The 16,387-nt window shown below is 55.8% G+C and overlaps 1 protein-coding gene across 3 annotated transcripts; it reads right to left on the reverse strand.

Annotated features, from left to right (window-relative positions):
• Nucleotides 1–435: 435 nt before the first annotated feature.
• Nucleotides 436–13,434, reverse strand: UNC45A (unc-45 myosin chaperone A). Of its 3 annotated transcripts, XM_084817762.1 has the most exons (20): nucleotides 13,003–13,434; nucleotides 12,483–12,926; nucleotides 10,956–10,992; nucleotides 10,675–10,850; nucleotides 10,075–10,167; nucleotides 9,255–9,422; nucleotides 8,336–8,504; nucleotides 7,632–7,802; nucleotides 7,372–7,543; nucleotides 6,722–7,022; nucleotides 6,503–6,597; nucleotides 6,096–6,237; nucleotides 4,989–5,129; nucleotides 4,582–4,709; nucleotides 3,801–3,867; nucleotides 3,577–3,690; nucleotides 3,268–3,383; nucleotides 3,049–3,166; nucleotides 2,816–2,971; nucleotides 436–2,351 (listed from the first exon to the last, which is right to left on the reverse strand). In XM_084817762.1, the coding sequence occupies exons 2-20, from the start codon at nucleotides 12,717–12,719 to the stop codon at nucleotides 2,088–2,090; spliced, it is 2,865 nt and encodes a 954-aa protein (XP_084673888.1). In that variant the 5' UTR covers nucleotides 12,720–12,926; nucleotides 13,003–13,434; the 3' UTR covers nucleotides 436–2,087. The 3 variants fall into 3 exon arrangements, with proteins under 3 accessions (XP_084673888.1, XP_084673890.1, XP_084673891.1); XM_084817764.1 differs by lacking the exon at nucleotides 13,003–13,434 and having other exon boundaries at nucleotides 10,662–10,850; nucleotides 12,483–12,703; XM_084817765.1 differs by lacking the exons at nucleotides 10,956–10,992; nucleotides 13,003–13,434 and having other exon boundaries at nucleotides 12,483–12,703.
• Between the last annotated feature and the right edge of the window lie 2,953 nt (nucleotides 13,435–16,387).

Below are 16,387 nucleotides of genomic sequence, written 5' to 3' on the forward strand. Positions count from 1 at the left end.
GGTATTAAAATTCAGACTGGATTGGTGGGCTTCCTTTCAGATTTAATACCTACAGTAAGGGGAATGAAACAAGCCTGTATCATGATACCACTTGCATTTAATCTTTATATTAATGATAGAAATCAGGACCTGCCCTCCTCCTCCAATTGGTAATCAAAAGTTCCAAAGTTGACACGGCCCTTATTTCATTATTCCAAGTAGGCATGAGAAGACCACTTTCTAAATTTAGAACTTATTACAAACAGGGAAGTCTATTAATTTTAGTAAGACCAAATTGGGGGTGTTTGCCAGAAGGCATGAACAGCCTAAATGGATCCTGGATAATCACAGAATTGAATTGTGTCATTCATTTAAGCATTTAAGGATTCATCCTTGTGAAAACACTTTATGGCACACCCATCTGGAGGCAATTAAATCGTCATCTGTCCATTTCACTGGGATCTATAAAGATGTTTTATTATACTGAGCAGTCATTTATTAGAACAGTTAAAAATTGTTGCAAAGATTATGTCTTGTTTGCTATATGGTGCAGTATTTGTTTGGGGCAGTTCCAGTAGACATGAACGTGATACAGTTCAAAGTTCCTGTGTTCACTTCCGCCAGCACCACATAGTGCACCAGGTGCACTACTCCAGCAGGCCTCCCTTCTCTAAAAGCACATCCACAGATCTACTATTCTGTATTGGGGGGCAGAGGGGAGCCTTTCATTAATTTCTAGCAAAATTATGCTTTCTAGATACACAGAATAGACAAGGGCGAGTACCAATTCTGTAACTGTTTGATGCTGAGCTATTCAATTTGCCCTGTAATGTGGATGTATCTGCTTGTAAGGTCTGTGATATAGTTTTCACTGAACATGTCAAAAGGGTTTTCAAACATATGAAGAGCTCCAAGCCTAGTCTGGTATATTAAAATTAAATCAGATAATAAAAGGGTAGCTTATTTACTTTCCTGTTAGACATGCTTTACCCAGGACAGATTCCAAACTATAGCCCACAGAATATCTGGCTGGCAAATTCGTCAAGAGGCCCATAAAGCAGCACATCTCTGTGTGGATCAAGTCAGACTGAAGATATTGTGTACTGGATCTTGTGTGGCCATTATGTAATTTACCTGGGGCTCAGTTTCTTTGTTTCTTTAAAGAGGCTTTTACAAGGTCAGATTACTTAAAAATTAGATGGTTTTCCCTTATAGCATAGTTTTATATGCTTAAGCAGCAAGAATGTGAAGAGCTTGTTTTCTGACCCATTAGGGTGTTCTGCCAAGGTCATGTATGTAGGTATGTAATGGCTATTGGCTACGAAGAATAAATTTGACTTGATATTCAGGCACCTGCTTGGACACAAGGTAGGCTTTTCCCTCCCAAGCCATCATCACACCACTAGTTTGGGGGGTTCAAATAACACGATTTAGAGAACTGCATGAATTTGCTTTACAGAAAGAAACGTTTGCATAGTTTTCCATTTTCATTTCATAGAGTACATCACATTATTTCCTATATGTTTCTGCTTATAAAGGCAGCCCTTACTTGCCACAGAGGGCCAGGGAATGCTAATGCCAGGGCTCTACCACAGCATGCAAGAGCAGGAGCGGATCAGAGACAAGAACACGGTCTAGGGCAGCTTCCCCTTCACCAAGGTAGCGGAAGAAGCCGCGGGAAGCGCAACCACAGGCTGCTGAGCAGCGGTGAGCGTGAGGCAACGGCTGTGTCTCTCAGCAGCAGCAAACCGCCCATGTGCAGCACACGCTGCTCGGTGACCCCCCAAGCCCTGCACAGAAGCCAGAGCTCTGTGGCACTTCACCAGCACTGCTGTGCAGTTGTGGCAGCACCAGTGAGGGATTCATTCTCCAGGGGAAGACGGACAAGAACAGCAGCATGCTGCATAAAGCCACTGCTACCATGAAATAAGCCGCAGTAGATTAGGAAGGTGCCTGCAGTCATCAGGCGGTGTCTGTGGCTGGCCAACAAAAAGCACCATTGTTCCCTTCCCTGGTCCCAGCAGCCAATCCTGCAACAAGCCCCCTGCCCATCCTGGTGCCCGTTCCCAGCAGCTGCATACCCCAGCAGACTGGAAGCAAGCAGGCCCTCACTCCCCGCCAGCAGGGCCGGCCTGGATCAAGCTGTGGGCCACGGCATGAGCCAGGCACTCCTTGGCAATGTGGGCCACCTGGGGTTTGTCGTCCAGCCTAGCCATGGCAGACAGGATCTCCAGCGTCTCGCTCTCCATAAGTTTTGCCGCCACCTCCTTGTCAGCTGCCACCAGGTTCCTTACCACCACTACACCGCGGTGCTGAAGCTCTGTGCTGGGGCTGAGCAGCAGGGCCTGCAGGATCTCCAGCCAATCGGCTGTCTGAGGAGAGGGCACAAGGCAGTCAGGAGACACGAGAAAAGGCCTGATATGGACAAGGGGACAATTGTGCAAAGGAAGTACTACCAAATCTGCTGCTACACGATGTAATGATAGCTGCCAATCTGGGCAGCTTTAAAAGACAGATTCATGGAGAAGGCAGCGATCAATGCCCACTAGTTACGATGGCTCCTGTACCCAAGGCAGGATGCCTCTCGACACCTGTGGCTGCGGAACAGGCGTGGGAGAGCGCTGTTGCCCTCACGTCCTGCTTGCAGCCTTCCCCTTCCGAGGGAACAGAATGCTGGAGTGGATGGGCCTTTGGTCTGATCCAGCATGGTCCTGTTTTTATGCTGGACCTACCTACCCTACCGGGGCACACAGAACAAAGCAAAGCCCATGGGCCACAGCAGGTAAGAACTCAGGCAGGCTACAGCCGGCTGTCTCCTACCAAGGATGCCACTCACCACTCGAGGAATGCGGGTGCAGATCTGGGGCAGCAGGGAAGTTAACACGGCCAGGGCTCCGGAAGCTGCTTGCCGGAGCCTTTCATCCTCCTCCCCACTGTACAGAACCAACAGCTTGAGCCGGTCGCTGCCTTCAGCTAGAAAGAGCTCGCCAACCTGCACAGGAGACAGGCGTGTATGAAGAGATGGCCCTTCCTGGCACAGCACAGCCCGGCTGCCCAGTCCCTGCTCACCTCCGGGCTCAGAGCCAAGTTGCACATGCACTCGGTGGCTGCCAGGCGGATCATCTCATGTTCCTCAAACATGTAGCCCTCGATCATGGGCACTGCCTTTTCCTTCATGATCTTCTGTCTGCACAAGAGAGAGAGATGTGAGGCAGCAGCCCAGGCCTGGCTCCCAGAGCCTCAACCAATGAACACAGCAGGGACTCAGGTCGATCATGGCAGCCTTACCTGAGCCGCTCGCTGGTCCCAGCCAGGTTGGTCAGTGCCATCAGCCCCTCAAAATTCTGCAGGCCAGTGCGGTTCAAGTGCAGGAGGCCCACCAGGGGCCGGACCACTTCAAAAATCTGCAGAAGGAGAGCGGTGGGCTCAGACAGTTGCCTGCTCCTTTGAAGGGAAGACTTGGTAGCCAGGCAGGGGCCACAACCCCATCATATTGCCCTGTTCCCAGGCTGCTGAGCCAGCTTATTTCAGGGACACCAAGCAGAGCGACTTCCACAGCACAGCCCTCATCCCACACGCCTGCCACTCCACACTGACCCGCTCGCCTGGGAAGGCCATCTCGGGAGCAGTTGTGATGGCGATCTTGGCCAGGGCTTGTGCCGCCTTGGTCTGCCCTGCTTCAGTGCCCTCCAGGGCCAAAGGGAGGAGAGCCTAGTTGGGGAGAAAGTGGGAGGTCAGCGAGAGTCAGCACTGCAGCCATTGGCTCTGCAGGGGCAGAGCGAGGCACGGCACAGTGCAGAGGAGCGGGGTGTTATGCTCACCTTCCCCCCTCCAGCAGCTACAACAGCACCTCTGTCCTTTGGGTCTTCTACTACAGCCAGGAAAACCCTACAACACCAAACAGGCACACTGAAGGGGGGACCACATAGCTCCCCCCCACTCCCACACCAAATCATTTGGCAGTGCCAGCAGCACTGAGCAAGCAGCAATCATCATGCCTGTGCTCACCCTTTGAGCCGTGTTCTGAGCGATTTGGCCAAGCAGATGCCTGGCAGCCATAGGTAACGGGGCCACTGGGTAGCGCTCCAGTCAACATGCTTCAATACAGAGGATATGGGGGGCTCGCCGGCGACGAGCAACTCTGCTGGGCTCAGGGGGGCCAGTAGAGGAAGGCCAGCAGGGGGAGGGGGCAGGTGCTGGGCAGAGCATGGGGCCAGCAGGATGCCCAGGTACAGATGCATCCTCAGGGCTGAGGCTAATTGCTGGGCAGTTCTATTCTGCTGCTGGCATGTCGCTGACCACAAAATGCTTTGCCCAGGTGGATGGTCCAGAGACAGCCCTTGACGGTACGGCAGTGGCTGTGCATCGTGAACAGCACAGGTGTGACACGATCGCCCCTAGAGGCTTGGATCTTCATCCTGGCCCACACTCTGTAGCAGTGTTTGGGGCATGGAAAACTTTCCATGCACAAAGGTCCTTTGGGGCTGCAAGTCACCCGGCCGCTTCATGATGCGAGGGCTGGAACACCAAGGCCCAGCTTGTCCCCCAGGAGAGGGGGCCAGGCCAGCTGACCATGGCTCACGCCCCACCCACCAGGCCTACCTGGAGATCAGCTCCCGGCAGGCGGGGCTCAGGGAAGGGCTCTCGCTCTTCACCATGCAGGTGAGCGCTGACACCACGCCAGCAGCCAGCAGCTTCTGCACACGCCGGCGCACAAACTCTGGCTTGTCCTAGTCAGGAGAGACCAGGGAGGAGGGCAGCCAAGTCTGCAGGAGTGCCCCCTGTCCCCCTCTATGCACCGACTCGCTCTCTTGTCCGCAAGATGCACAGCCCCTCCCCCTTCCAAAGGCCTCCCGCTCTGACCCCCCGCCTCCCCCCGCCCCACGGCCTGAAGGCAAGCCCTGCGGAGGCAGCTGCCAGGGAAGCAGGGGAGCTGGACGCCGGCACACGCCCTTGGCCCGCCGGCAGGGCTCAGCACAGTCTGCCGCTCACTCCCTCGTTCCTCTCACCTTTGGATGCTTCTCAGGGACGTGCTGCTTGGCGTACTTCGCGAGCTCCACCATCTGGGGGTCTGGCTCTTCGTGGTCATAGCTGCTGGTGCAGTTCACCAGGGTGGAGGCCACAGCAAACAGTGAGCTCCGGTTCTCGGACTGAGGACAGCAGACCAGCGGAAGAAGCAAGGGAGAGGGAAGCAAGGGAGAGGGAAGCAAGGGAGAGGGAAGCAAGGGAGAGGGAAGCAAGGGAGAGGGAAGCAAGGGAGAGGGAAGCAAGGGGGTGTTATTCAGCAGCTCCTTTATCCACTGAGCCCAGTGACCACGGCTTGTGCCTTGGCACATACGCTAGGTGGACCCGTCCTTAAAGGCTACTCAGAAGCTTCGGCTGATGCAGAACATGGCAGCTGACCTCACGGTGGGTGCGGGACGCCAGAAGCGTGCAAAAGCTATGCTGCACTGCTGCATCTTTGGGGCACAAAGAAAGATGTTGGTTTCAATACTAGCTGGCCTTTGATATTAACTACCTGGCTTTGGCCTGCCTCCTCCCACTGAAGTGGCCAGCCTGTGGCTGGGCTGCATCGCTTCAGTTAACAGGTGGGGGCAACAGAACTGAATGCTTCCATGAAGGAGGCAAAGAGGTCTGGCTGCTTTCCTCCTTGCCATGCTAGTTTCTGTGGTGCGGTGGGAGAGACTTCCATCATGTCTCACACACACACCCCTACCTGCAGTCTGAAGTGGTACTGCCCAGACAGAGGCTGACTAGCCTCAGCAGGAACTAGACTGATCCCATGTCCTTCTCAGATCTGCTAAGCATACCCTGTTCATTCTTCCAGAGGTGCATCATTGACCTTGGGCAGAGGAAGGCCTCTCTTGAGCACTCAGGTCCCTCAGCTCAAGGTCTGAGTCTGGAAATGGGCTCTTTGACTGGTGACTGGGGGATAAGCTAGCACTGGGCAATTTTAATTCACAGCCTTACACTGACTATATATTTGATTCTAAGCAAGGTGTTATTATCAGCCTCCGGGAGCTGAGAAATTGCAGATATAAGAAAAAGCAGCGTCAGGACATCCCACAGGTGCCCCCCTCAGGCGTGCTCTGCTCTTGCTCCCGACTGAGCTTTACCCTTGCGAGCTGCAACAGAGCCTGCAGAGCTGCCTTGTCCTCCATGAGTTCTTCCTTGACATCTGCATCCAGTGTGAGGAATGCAAGGCCTTCTGCGGCCCAGTGCCGTGTGCCTACATCAATGGCCTCATTGCACAACCACCTAGAAAGAGGAGAGGGAGCACAGCATAAGCCCAGTCAGGACCCCCCTCCCCCAGCTTTTATTCAAGGAGGAGTTCCCCTTGTTCCCCACATGCAATGGGCAAGGAGCACAGAAATCATATGACAGAGCAGGGAGGGTTTTTAAAAAGAGCCCATGGTCTTTACAAATGTGAAGGAGGGATGCAAATTAATGTCTTGAAGCCAGGCCCACAAATGCACAGAACAGAAAAACTCTCCTGGGACCGTCAGGACAGGCGCTCACTCACTTGCGGCACTGCTTGGCCAGCTTCAGGGTCGAGCCTTCCGCAAACTGCTTCATGCTGAAATCAGTGCCCCCTGCTGAGCCTAGTTTACAGAGGCCCTGAAAACAGAAACCGTGAGACTGAGATGCAGCAGGAGAAGCAGCCCCCATGTGCCCGCAGACCTTCCATTCATCAAGGGAAATGCAACTCCTTCCCTCCCCAGCTGAGCCACAACAGCCTCACCACCAGGGCACGGATGCGGATGCTGTCGCGCTCGCTGTGCTTGTAGATCTCCTTGAGCAGCGTAACACCATTGGCAGTGATGAAGGTGGCACGCTTGGCCTTGTCAGCTGCATGGATCAAGGCCTCTACAGCCACAAGCTGGTCAGCTTCCCGCGAGGAGGCACACAAGGCCAGAATACTCTCCATGATACCGTTCAGCTCCAGCACCCGATTTCCAGCCTCTGCAGGGCCTTGCAGGAGGCATGCTGCAGTCTGGATGGCCCGGAGCTTCCCAGGCACACCACAGTCCTGGAACCAGCCCCTGGAAGGGGAAGGAAGCGTGACCCACGTCAAGCAAGGGTGCTGCTGGATTCGTTCCCCAACAGCCAAGCTTTATGCAAAAGAAATGTTTGCATTATCAACAGATTACCTAATGCTGAAACAGCCCAAGCCCTTCTCCAGGGTCACTGACAGGATGCCATGAAATATCCATAAACTCTGCCAGCACCAGAAAGTAGGCAAACACCACAGGAAAGAAGCCGTCCTCCACCCACCTACTCCACACCCTGCCGCTGCCCCCACTCCCCTGTACTGCCAGCAGCACTCTGCACCTTCTGACAGACCAGGGATTGGCCTCCAAGTCTCCAATACTGACTTGCCAGTAGATCTACCTGACATAGTCCTCGCAGAGCCGGTGGAAATTCTCCCGCTCTCCATCGCACTTCAAGTCCCCGTAGAGCTTGCTGAGTAGGACCGCGGTGGCCAGGTGGGTGTTCTCTGTCACACGCAGGCCCCCAGGGCTGTGGCTCACCGTGCCCCCCACCTCCAAGATCTCCTTGAGTCCTACAAGAACACCCATCCTCAGCGGAGCTGACGCAGCAGCCAGGAGAGGAAACCGCAAGCGGGGCGGGGGGGGGGGGGGAGCGCATACCCTGGTCGATGACCCAGAGGGCCAGGTGGTTGTTGGGGGCCTGCAGTGACTTCCGGGGCACCACACTGGTCAGCAAGTTGAGGATGCTGTCACGGCCATAGGAGGAGATGCTGTCTCGCGTCAGGGCCTCCAGCAGCTGCTGGAGAAGCAGCTTCAGCTCATTGGATGTATCTATACAAGTGGCATGAAAGGGAGCAGGACCTGAGCCACCCCGCCTCCAGCTGGTGGCTATGAGCCCCCCCCCCCCCCCGGCCCCAGCACACTGGTGAGCACAAAGGCCACTTTGGCATGAGGCAGCATGAGGCAGTCGCCAACATGGCTTGTCAGACTGACTTGCAGGGAGCGCCTGGGAGGCCTGCTGCTGGTGGGTTGGCAGGTGCCAGCTGCTCAGATTTAAGAACTAGATGGGAGGCCTCCAAGATTCCACAGAGGCACACAGCAGATTCATCACCACAATGGAGGCCAGCCATGCTATAGCTCAGTTGCAAGCAACATTCCTGGCCTTTACTGACCTGAGCGTATGCATGCACTAGATGACAGGACCTCACAGACCAGGAGGGAGCCTGGAAAAGCCCACACTGCAGGGCTGCGAGGAGCTCCACTCCCTGAATTTACAGGAAACTTGGCCCCAACTAAGAGTCTCCAAAAAGGGGGATGAGGCCAAAGCCCTGCCCACAACTGCATGAAGACAGCCAGAAACTCACCCGACACCAAAGCTTCTTCCTTGTCAGACACATCCCTCTGCCACCCCTCCTTGAGGGCATCGAACATGACCTGCAGCAGACTGTAGGCAGCCAGCGAGACCTGCTCATCCTCCATTTCTAGCACAGCAAAGAGCCGCTGAGGCCCCAGCTCAGCCAGGATCACTGCTGTCTGCAAGAATGGCAGCCATCTTCTGAGGCTTAGGGAAGAATCCAGGCCCATCTCACCACTCGCCCTCTAAAGCAAGCCACCTCTCCCACTCTGAGCATAATTAAAGAGTTGCCCGCTAGGCAGGAAGCTCCACTGGTGCAACTGGGGTTACTCAAGAGCCCCTGGAAGGCTGGAGCTCACGCACTCACCTATGTAGGTAGAGTGAGGAGGTTTGGGTTTCTTTAATGGGGCAGCAACACACAGGCTACAGTGCATCTCATTTGCCCTCCTCAAAACAGCAAGGTGTCAGCCTGGCTCTGGCCAGTGATACAAGCCTAAGATTTCCTCCAAACGCCGGAGTTGCAGAGAGGGAGGGATGATCCCCTCCTTTCTTCAGTCCCCACACGACTAGAAGATTCTCTCTGCACCTGCTGGGCAGATGGAGCTCTAACCTCCTGGAAGGCACAAAGGCGGAGAAAGCTCCAATGCCCTTCAACGGCTCCAGGCTGGAGGGGGGCAGCAGAGGCACCGTGGATCATTCCTGGCCTCATACGACGTTTCAAAATGCAGCATGCAGCCAGGGGGCAGGGGCATATCCTGGTGACAAGGCCACCCAACGTTGGTCAACCCCACACACGGGATCATGGCTCAAGCAGCCATCTCTGCTCAGATCATTCTTAAAACTGTATTCCATCAGGAAACGGGACCTACTAGTTAGCAAGATCTTAAAAAGAGAATCAGTGTATTGTGTCTTGATCAATGTGTAGTTACCCTAGAGCGATGCCCATGACAAAGGCCAGTGAGGGTCCGCAGGGCTGCCAATGTCATATCCAACCAGCCCGTATCCAACAGCTGCAGCAACAGGCGCACTCCATCACTCTGGAAAATCTTCTCTGCACCAGGCTCTTCTCGAGCCAGCACAATCAAGTTCTGAGCTGCCTGGCCAGGAGGAGAACCGTTTAGTCTGGCAAGCGGCCCTGCCCTCATCCATTCCCTATGTAAAAGGGCCTTCCCCATCAGCGCACACACACACACGCGTGCGCGCGCGCGCACACACACACACACACAGCAGAAACAGAGGCACTGCTGGGGATGTCTGGAAATCTTAGCCCACAAGAACTCAGCCATCCTCACCGCACCCTTGTGGGGCACCAAGAGCCACAGGAGTGGATTCCCACAGAAGGAGACACAGACACAAAGCATCACAGCCATGATGCTCTTGCTGTAAGACTGCATGTAACTTCCACTAAATCACCAATCCAAAGCAGATCATGGAGCTAGTCAGTGAAAAGAAAGCTGCCATGCAAATATGTATTTACTGCACTTTTAGACCACCCAATAACTGGAGTTCTCTGGGCAGTGTAAAATGAAACACAGCATTCCCACTTGATCATCCATCCATCAGAAAGCCTGTACAACGTCTACCCTCCACCTGAATTTTGTCTACACTCTGCTTCCCAAAAGCAGAAGTTGTTCTTTAAAATATAAAACAGATTTTCAAGATGCAAATTCTACATGTCCGCTGTATATGTACAATGGCAACACACCCAACCTGCTCATCAACAAGGTCCCTCCCTGACTGGAGAGCTACCTTTTGCTTCTTATCCAGATCTTTTTCTTCAGTGTCCAGCAGCATCTTAAACATTTGTTCCACTTTGGAATCGGTACAGGACACGGTTCGCATCTGAAACAAACAGGCATTTGGTGAGGAACTGTATTAACTGTGAGCCCAGGGTCAAGATTACCAGTGGCTACCAAACAAAGGGACTTAGTTCAATGACTCAGCCCCTGCTTTGCATGCACAAGGTCCCTGGATCAATCCCAAAATCTCCACGTAGGGATGGGAAATGCCTCTGCCTGAAACCCTAGAGAGCCGTTGCTCTCAGTGTCAACTGTCCTGAGTCAGATGAACCGATGTGCTGGTTTGCCAGAAGGCAGCTTCTTTGATTTATTTTATTTATTGCAATTATTCATATGCCACCTTTCAGGCTGTTCTACCAAGTTCTACCAAGGGAGCTTACAAGTAACATACAACTAACAAAATCACAAACAACCATATTCACATTTTTATAAGGCCTTCAAAAGCCCAGCATGAAAAACAAAGTCCAGAATCCTGGGTGAAGAGCAAGACAGCCCTCAGCGAGCAGCACAAGGGAGGAACCTAGCTTTGCAGCATACCCTCCACTTCTACCTTCTCATGCATGCTGCTGCCAAGGTTGCGCAGAGCCTCCTGGAAGACCTTATTCTTGGGCTCCAAGCTCAAACACCTCTGCAAATCCAAGACGGCCTGATCAAGGCGACCCAGTTTCTGGAGGGCTTGGCTGCGACGGAAAAGGCTCTTTACGTCATGCCCATCAGCTTCTATAGCTGCATATAGACAGGAAAGCATAAGGGGCAGCAGAGAACGAGGGTCCTGAAAAACAGTGTGCGCACACACATACCGGCCACACACACACACACTCTTCTTCTCACCTTTGGAAGCATCTAATTCTGCTTGGACATAGTCCTCCTGTAACAGAAGCAAAACAGACAAGAGAGCTGAAAGGTAGGGTTTGGTACCCCATCAGTGAAAGGATTGCAGAGGGAGCACTAACAGGTCTCTGGAGGCGGGCGGTGGGGGTGCAGGGGAGAGACAGAGCAGCTCCCCTCCCTGTCCAGACGGACTCAAGATGAAGTCAGGGCTCCACAATCACAGCCTTCTGTGTTCCTTTCTGGTGACCAAATTTCAGTAGGTGAGGCAAATTCTCTAAACACGACAGACGATTTTTCTGGGGCTCCCTGTTATGAGAAGGGGAGGCCTTGGGTCAGCCTCTCTCTTTGTGACTATTGACTTCTGTAAGCTCAGCCTTGTGAAGAAAACAGCTGCTCCCAGCTCACTTTGTGCTGCATTCAAGAGTGCTCAGGGAGAAGGGGGCAGGTTGGGAGCTTCCAAGTGATGGAAGATGGAGAAATAGGGAAGGACCATAGCTCAGTAGCAGAGCCCCTGCCGTGTGTGTAGAAGGTCCCAGTTCTGATCTCTGCCAGCATTTCCAGGTAGGGCTAGGAAAGGACCCTGCCTGAAACCCTGGAAAGCTGCTGCTGGTCAATGCTGACAATGATGAACCCAGGGTCTGACTCCGCAGAAGGCAGCTTTCATGTTCCTATGGCTGCCGCCTTGTGGGGCTCCCAACTGGTCTTAGGAGATTTAAGGTTTCTAGAAATATTGACACCGTGGGAAAAATCCATTTTCCCGTTCTTTTCAAAAAAGTAAGCAGACTTTTTTTGTAAAATGAGGTACATGCAGTACCCATTTTCTTATCAAGACTAAGTACACTACTTTAAGCACATGAAAAACAATGTAATTTAGCACATAAACTTGTACTGCTCAGACTATATATTAAATTTACATTCCTTGTTTTATTCAAACATTTACCTAGTAAAAACACCAAAAAATGAGTTTTGTGGCACCTTAAAGACATGGGGCAGGATCCAACCGTGACACAAACGGTTTCACAAACTCAAACAGCACTAGCAGAGCTCTGCTGAATCTTTCCATTGTGCAGGTGGTTGCCTATTCCTCTTCAGCAGCGGGTTGCACACAGATGCAAAGCAGCTGCACAACAGGGGCAAGCAGTTGCATAACCCAAGTGGAACGCGCAAAGGGCTGCACAACAGGCTGCTTGCGCCACCGCGCGTGCACGTGCAACTTTAGCTGGATTCCCCCTTGCGCATAGATCGGGGCCTCGTCTCATCATTTGCGCTAACGCAGCGACGCCGCCGGATGCTGCTCTAACGCACCCATTCCGGCACACGCTCGGGCGAGCCGCGGCCCCCGCCCGCAGCCGCCGGGCGCTCGCGCGCAGCACACACGCAGCCCGCCCGTGCAAGGCAGCGGGCGGACGGGCGGAGGCCCTCGGCGCCATGCGCCTTCCCGGCCTTGGGCAGAGCCGGCGTGGCGAGCGAGACGCGGCGCTCCCCGCTCGGCCGCAGCCCTCCCGGCCGCCGGAGCGAGCGACTCACCAGCTTGAGGTGGCAGGCGGCGCGGTTGCGGTGCAGGAGGGCGCGGGCCGGGCCGGGCCGGGCCTCGGGCGGACACAGGCTGAGCGCCCGCGTGTAAGCCGCCAGCGCCTCCTCGTAGCGGCCCGCCTGGAACAGGCCGTTGCCCTCCCGGCGGAGCTCCGAGGCCTGGGCCGGGCGGGCGGCGGGCGGCGGCGGCATCGTCGCCTCTCCCTCCATGGCGCGCCGCGCTGGCGTCATGCGCACGCGACCGCCGCCTCCCGGCAGGGCCCTGTCGCCCGGAGGGCGGGGCCGCCGCCCGCCCCGCCGCCCAGCCCTGCCTGCCCCGCGGCGTCCTCCTGGCGGGCGCCGGCGCGGCGCCGGCGGAAGTGCAGGAAGTCGACGGCCGTGAGCGCCAAGACCAGGCAGCCGTAGAGCCCCACGCCCAGCAGCGGCAGCACCGGGAGCCTGCAAAGGGCGGCGCGCAGTCAGGGGCGGGGCGGGGCAGGGGGCCCGCCGCCCGCCGCCCGCCGCCCGCCCTCACCGGAGGTCCGCGGGAGATGCCGCCGCCGTGGCGGAGCCGTTGCCGCGGGGAGCGCTGAGCTCGGTCCGCGGGCAGCAGGACTTGAGCGCGCGGTTCCCGCCGGGCTGGCAGCAGTAGGCGTGGGCCGGGGGGTCGGTGAGGCGGGGGCAGTAGAAGCCGGCGTGAGCGCGCCCGTCCGGGCCTGCGTAGCCTTCGCAGAGGCGCACGGTTTGGGCCGGAGCTGGAAGCAGCGGGGCAGTTAGGCCGACCGAGGCCCGCGGCGAGGGGGAGCGGGGGGCCGGGCACGCCCCGCTCCCCGGCCGCGAGGGCTGGGCGCCTCCTGCGGCCGGCGCCCGCCCCACGCAGTGCCCCCCCGGCCTGCGAGGGGGGCGCAGGGCTCCCGGCGGCCGGCCGGCCTCGGCCGCTGCTCGCGCCTGGCCCGCTTCCCTCCGCCCCCCCCCCCGCTGCTGGCTCGCGGCCAGTAATTCCGAGCCCCGGGGGAGACTGCCGTGCTCAGGCTGCTCCTGGCGCCCTGTCTGCACGCTGGGCCGGGGCTGAAGCCAGGGGACGGTGGCCCTGCGTGGGCCAGGCCTTCCGCAGGCTCCCCGGGGCACTTCCACAAGGTGGCTGTAGGGTGCTCCTCATCAGACCTGGCATTGTGAGGGAGAAAAAGTGCCTGCTAGCGCTTTTGCTGGAAGGGACCCGCAGAGGAAGGGCTGCTGCCCTCGCCCTGCCCAGGAAACTCTCCCACCGCTGCAGAGGAACAGGCCAGAGCGCGGTGTGTCGGCATCCTCTCGCGGGCCCGATTTTCACACACACCACCATGCTGCATGCTGTCAGTTCGGGGCACACCCCACAGGGCTGGTGCTAGGAAGAGCCTCCCTGCATAGGGGCTTTGCTGAGGTCTTGGGCGTGTTGCGGAAGGGCCCGAGCCTTGCAGCGTTGCCTGAAGCGTACGCTGCAGCACCAAGGGGCCATTTTTAGGGAAGGGGAAAGAGTGACAGGAGGTACAGTACCTGTCCTGAGCAAGAACAGCGGTGGCAGCAGGCTGAGCAAGAGCAGCATCTTTCCGGCCGCACTGAGGGCGGAGGCAGCTCTGGCTCCTCCTGGGGAGGGAAGCAGAGACCACACTGGCCTGCCCGGCTCCCACATCCATTACCAGGCACCATCAAGCACCTCCCTGAGCCATTAATGGCCTACTGCACTTGCCGATTGCCTCCGTGGGGACCTTCCCGGGCTGGGGGTGGGGCAGGATCCATTACGGAAGGGACCTCACTAAGGGAGGTCTGGAACCTAGTGCGGTGGAGCCACTGTTCCAGCAGAGGGTAGGAGTCACTGGCGGAGAGGAACGCCTTCCCCAACAGGCTCCAAGAGGGTCCCAAAACGCACACCCACCCCAGGCCTTTCCCAAAGCCAGCACAGACCTACAGCCTCTTCCTGGAGGGCATTCACTCTCTGCCTAGGCACCTCCTGTGTTCAATACTGGGAGAGAAGGACATCTTGGAACAGCATCCTATTTTGCAGGAGGGGAGCCTCAAGAGCACACACAACCAAGAATCAGGGAGCTCATTAAAGAACACTTTTCTGGTGACACAAGTTCTCATAGGCTAAAGCGAACTTCTTCAGATGCAGCTTGTGGGCTGTAGCCCATGAAACACTGTGTTTGCCTTTAAAAGGTGCCAGAGAGCTCTTGGTTGCTTCTGTGATGCTCAAAGGGGGGGGGGGGTGTCCTGATCTGCCCAGGTCTGGGAAAGGCCATTTTTCACTACATTATATGGCAGAAGCCACATAGGTTAGTGTAACTTTCCAGATGTACCCGTCTTCAAGCTGCCCTCTTCTGTCTCATTCTCTGCCTTATCACACAGCCAGCTGGCTTTCAGCAACCTTGCCTGCTGCAACAGCTGGAGCCTAGGGTGGTGCCCACCCCATCAGTGAAACACTGGGTTTGGACAGGGACCTCCTGTTCTCCTGTCCTTGCCAGGGAGAGCACAGCTGTGACAACCTTGAACGTTGCTCTGAGGCAAAGTATTTCCACACTGTAGAATGACCCTTTTAACATACCAAGCAGCTGCAGAGCCCATCTAGCTCAGAGTGGTCTGTTCTGAATTGCAGTGGCTCTCTGGAGTGTCAAGCACAGGGGTTTTTCCCTATATCGTCTGCTATCTGATCTGTTTTTTTAAGTGGAGATGCCAGGGGCTGGCTCTGTGACCTCTGCCATGCTGAGCATGTGCTCTACCACTGAGCTCCTTCCCACTTTTCCAAAGGTGGCTTCCCAGTCTCATTCAGAGCCTGCAGCTTCTCCAAGAGCAAATATTGCTCCCCCTTCCCTCGAGAGTGGTGTCCCACCACACATGCCTCACTTGAAAATGTTTGCCCCACATTTGGAGCGCAGGGAGGCCCGTCCAGGAGAGGCCTGGTTTCTCTTTCCAAGAGAATCTGCGCAGAGTGCTTGGCTCCCTGCTGAGAGACAGGAAGCACTAGCCTGCCCTGCTCCCCCCTGCGAGGGTGTGGCTGTGCCAGTCAACTTCGGAAGAGCCCAAAACAGCCACCCTCCACTGATCCTGCTCCGCACTTCCAAGAGATCAGTGCACCTGGGTATGCACTGCTGCTGGCAAAATCAGGCCCAAGAGCAAGCTCTGCTCATCCACTCTCCAGGTGCTGCTATCTCCCACCCACCCCCATGCACACTTTCTGTGTCTGAGCACAATGTCACTATTCCTGTCAAGCCTGGAAAAGATAAACATGGAACAGCCCATCCTGCCTAATGCAACACAAACGCGTCCTCATCTGGTTTCAGCATCGGCAGAAAGGAGTGGCCTGGCTTCATAGTCTCCCCATTAGGTTCTCTACAAACACAGATTCCAGAATCTGGTTCTGCCCTCTGGTATCTGCTGCATGCGTTGCCCCACAAACCTTCCATCATGTCCAGAAAAGCTGCACCCACACTGTTACAGCTGTTGAATGCTGTGTCCCGTCAAGCAGAAAGAAGCCACAATCCAGGAACTGGCAACGATCACAGCACTTTTCCACAGGACCCTTAACTGCGTTCATGCGCTCTTGCTGTGCCCAGCAGGGTGCCTGTAAGGGAGCAGCCCTGTTGCTGGACGTGGCCTTATAGAGATGAACAGCCCTGTAAGGATCAGACTGTTTCCCATGCTGGCTCCGCCCCTCCCAGTTGCCCAGGAAAGCTGTGGGAGTTCTAGAGCCTGGGTCTGGTAGTGCTGGTCCCCATAGCAGCCAGCAGTGCCATAGAGGTAGGTGCTACCAAAAACTGAGGAAACAGATGCCCAAGACCCCCAGCAAGGACTGATCACTTGGCAAATGTCCTCCACTCCTTGCCACTGAAGCAGGGGGAAGAGGCACCTGCTCACAATCTCCTCTCGCAGTAAGCTCAGAGACTGAGGAT

Source organism: Heloderma suspectum, chromosome 11 (genome assembly GCF_057233095.1).
Source record: "Heloderma suspectum isolate Gila_16-S chromosome 11, 16-S_ref, whole genome shotgun sequence".
Taxonomy (NCBI): Eukaryota; Metazoa; Chordata; class Lepidosauria; order Squamata; family Helodermatidae; genus Heloderma; species Heloderma suspectum.

Bases quoted from the DNA above. Each gene is read 5' to 3' on its own strand.
- UNC45A (XM_084817762.1), bottom strand. From the start codon at position 12,719: ATGACGCCAGCGCGGCGCGCCATGGAGGGAGAGGCGACGATGCCGCCG. The intron at 4,710-4,988 runs GTGAGAGGAACG...TCTCCTGACTAG, and splicing joins TCCCTGAGAAGCATCCAAAG to GACAAGCCAGAGTTTGTGCG. The intron at 3,384-3,576 runs GTCAGTGTGGAG...CTCCTTCTGCAG, and splicing joins TGGCCTTCCCAGGCGAGCGG to ATTTTTGAAGTGGTCCGGCC.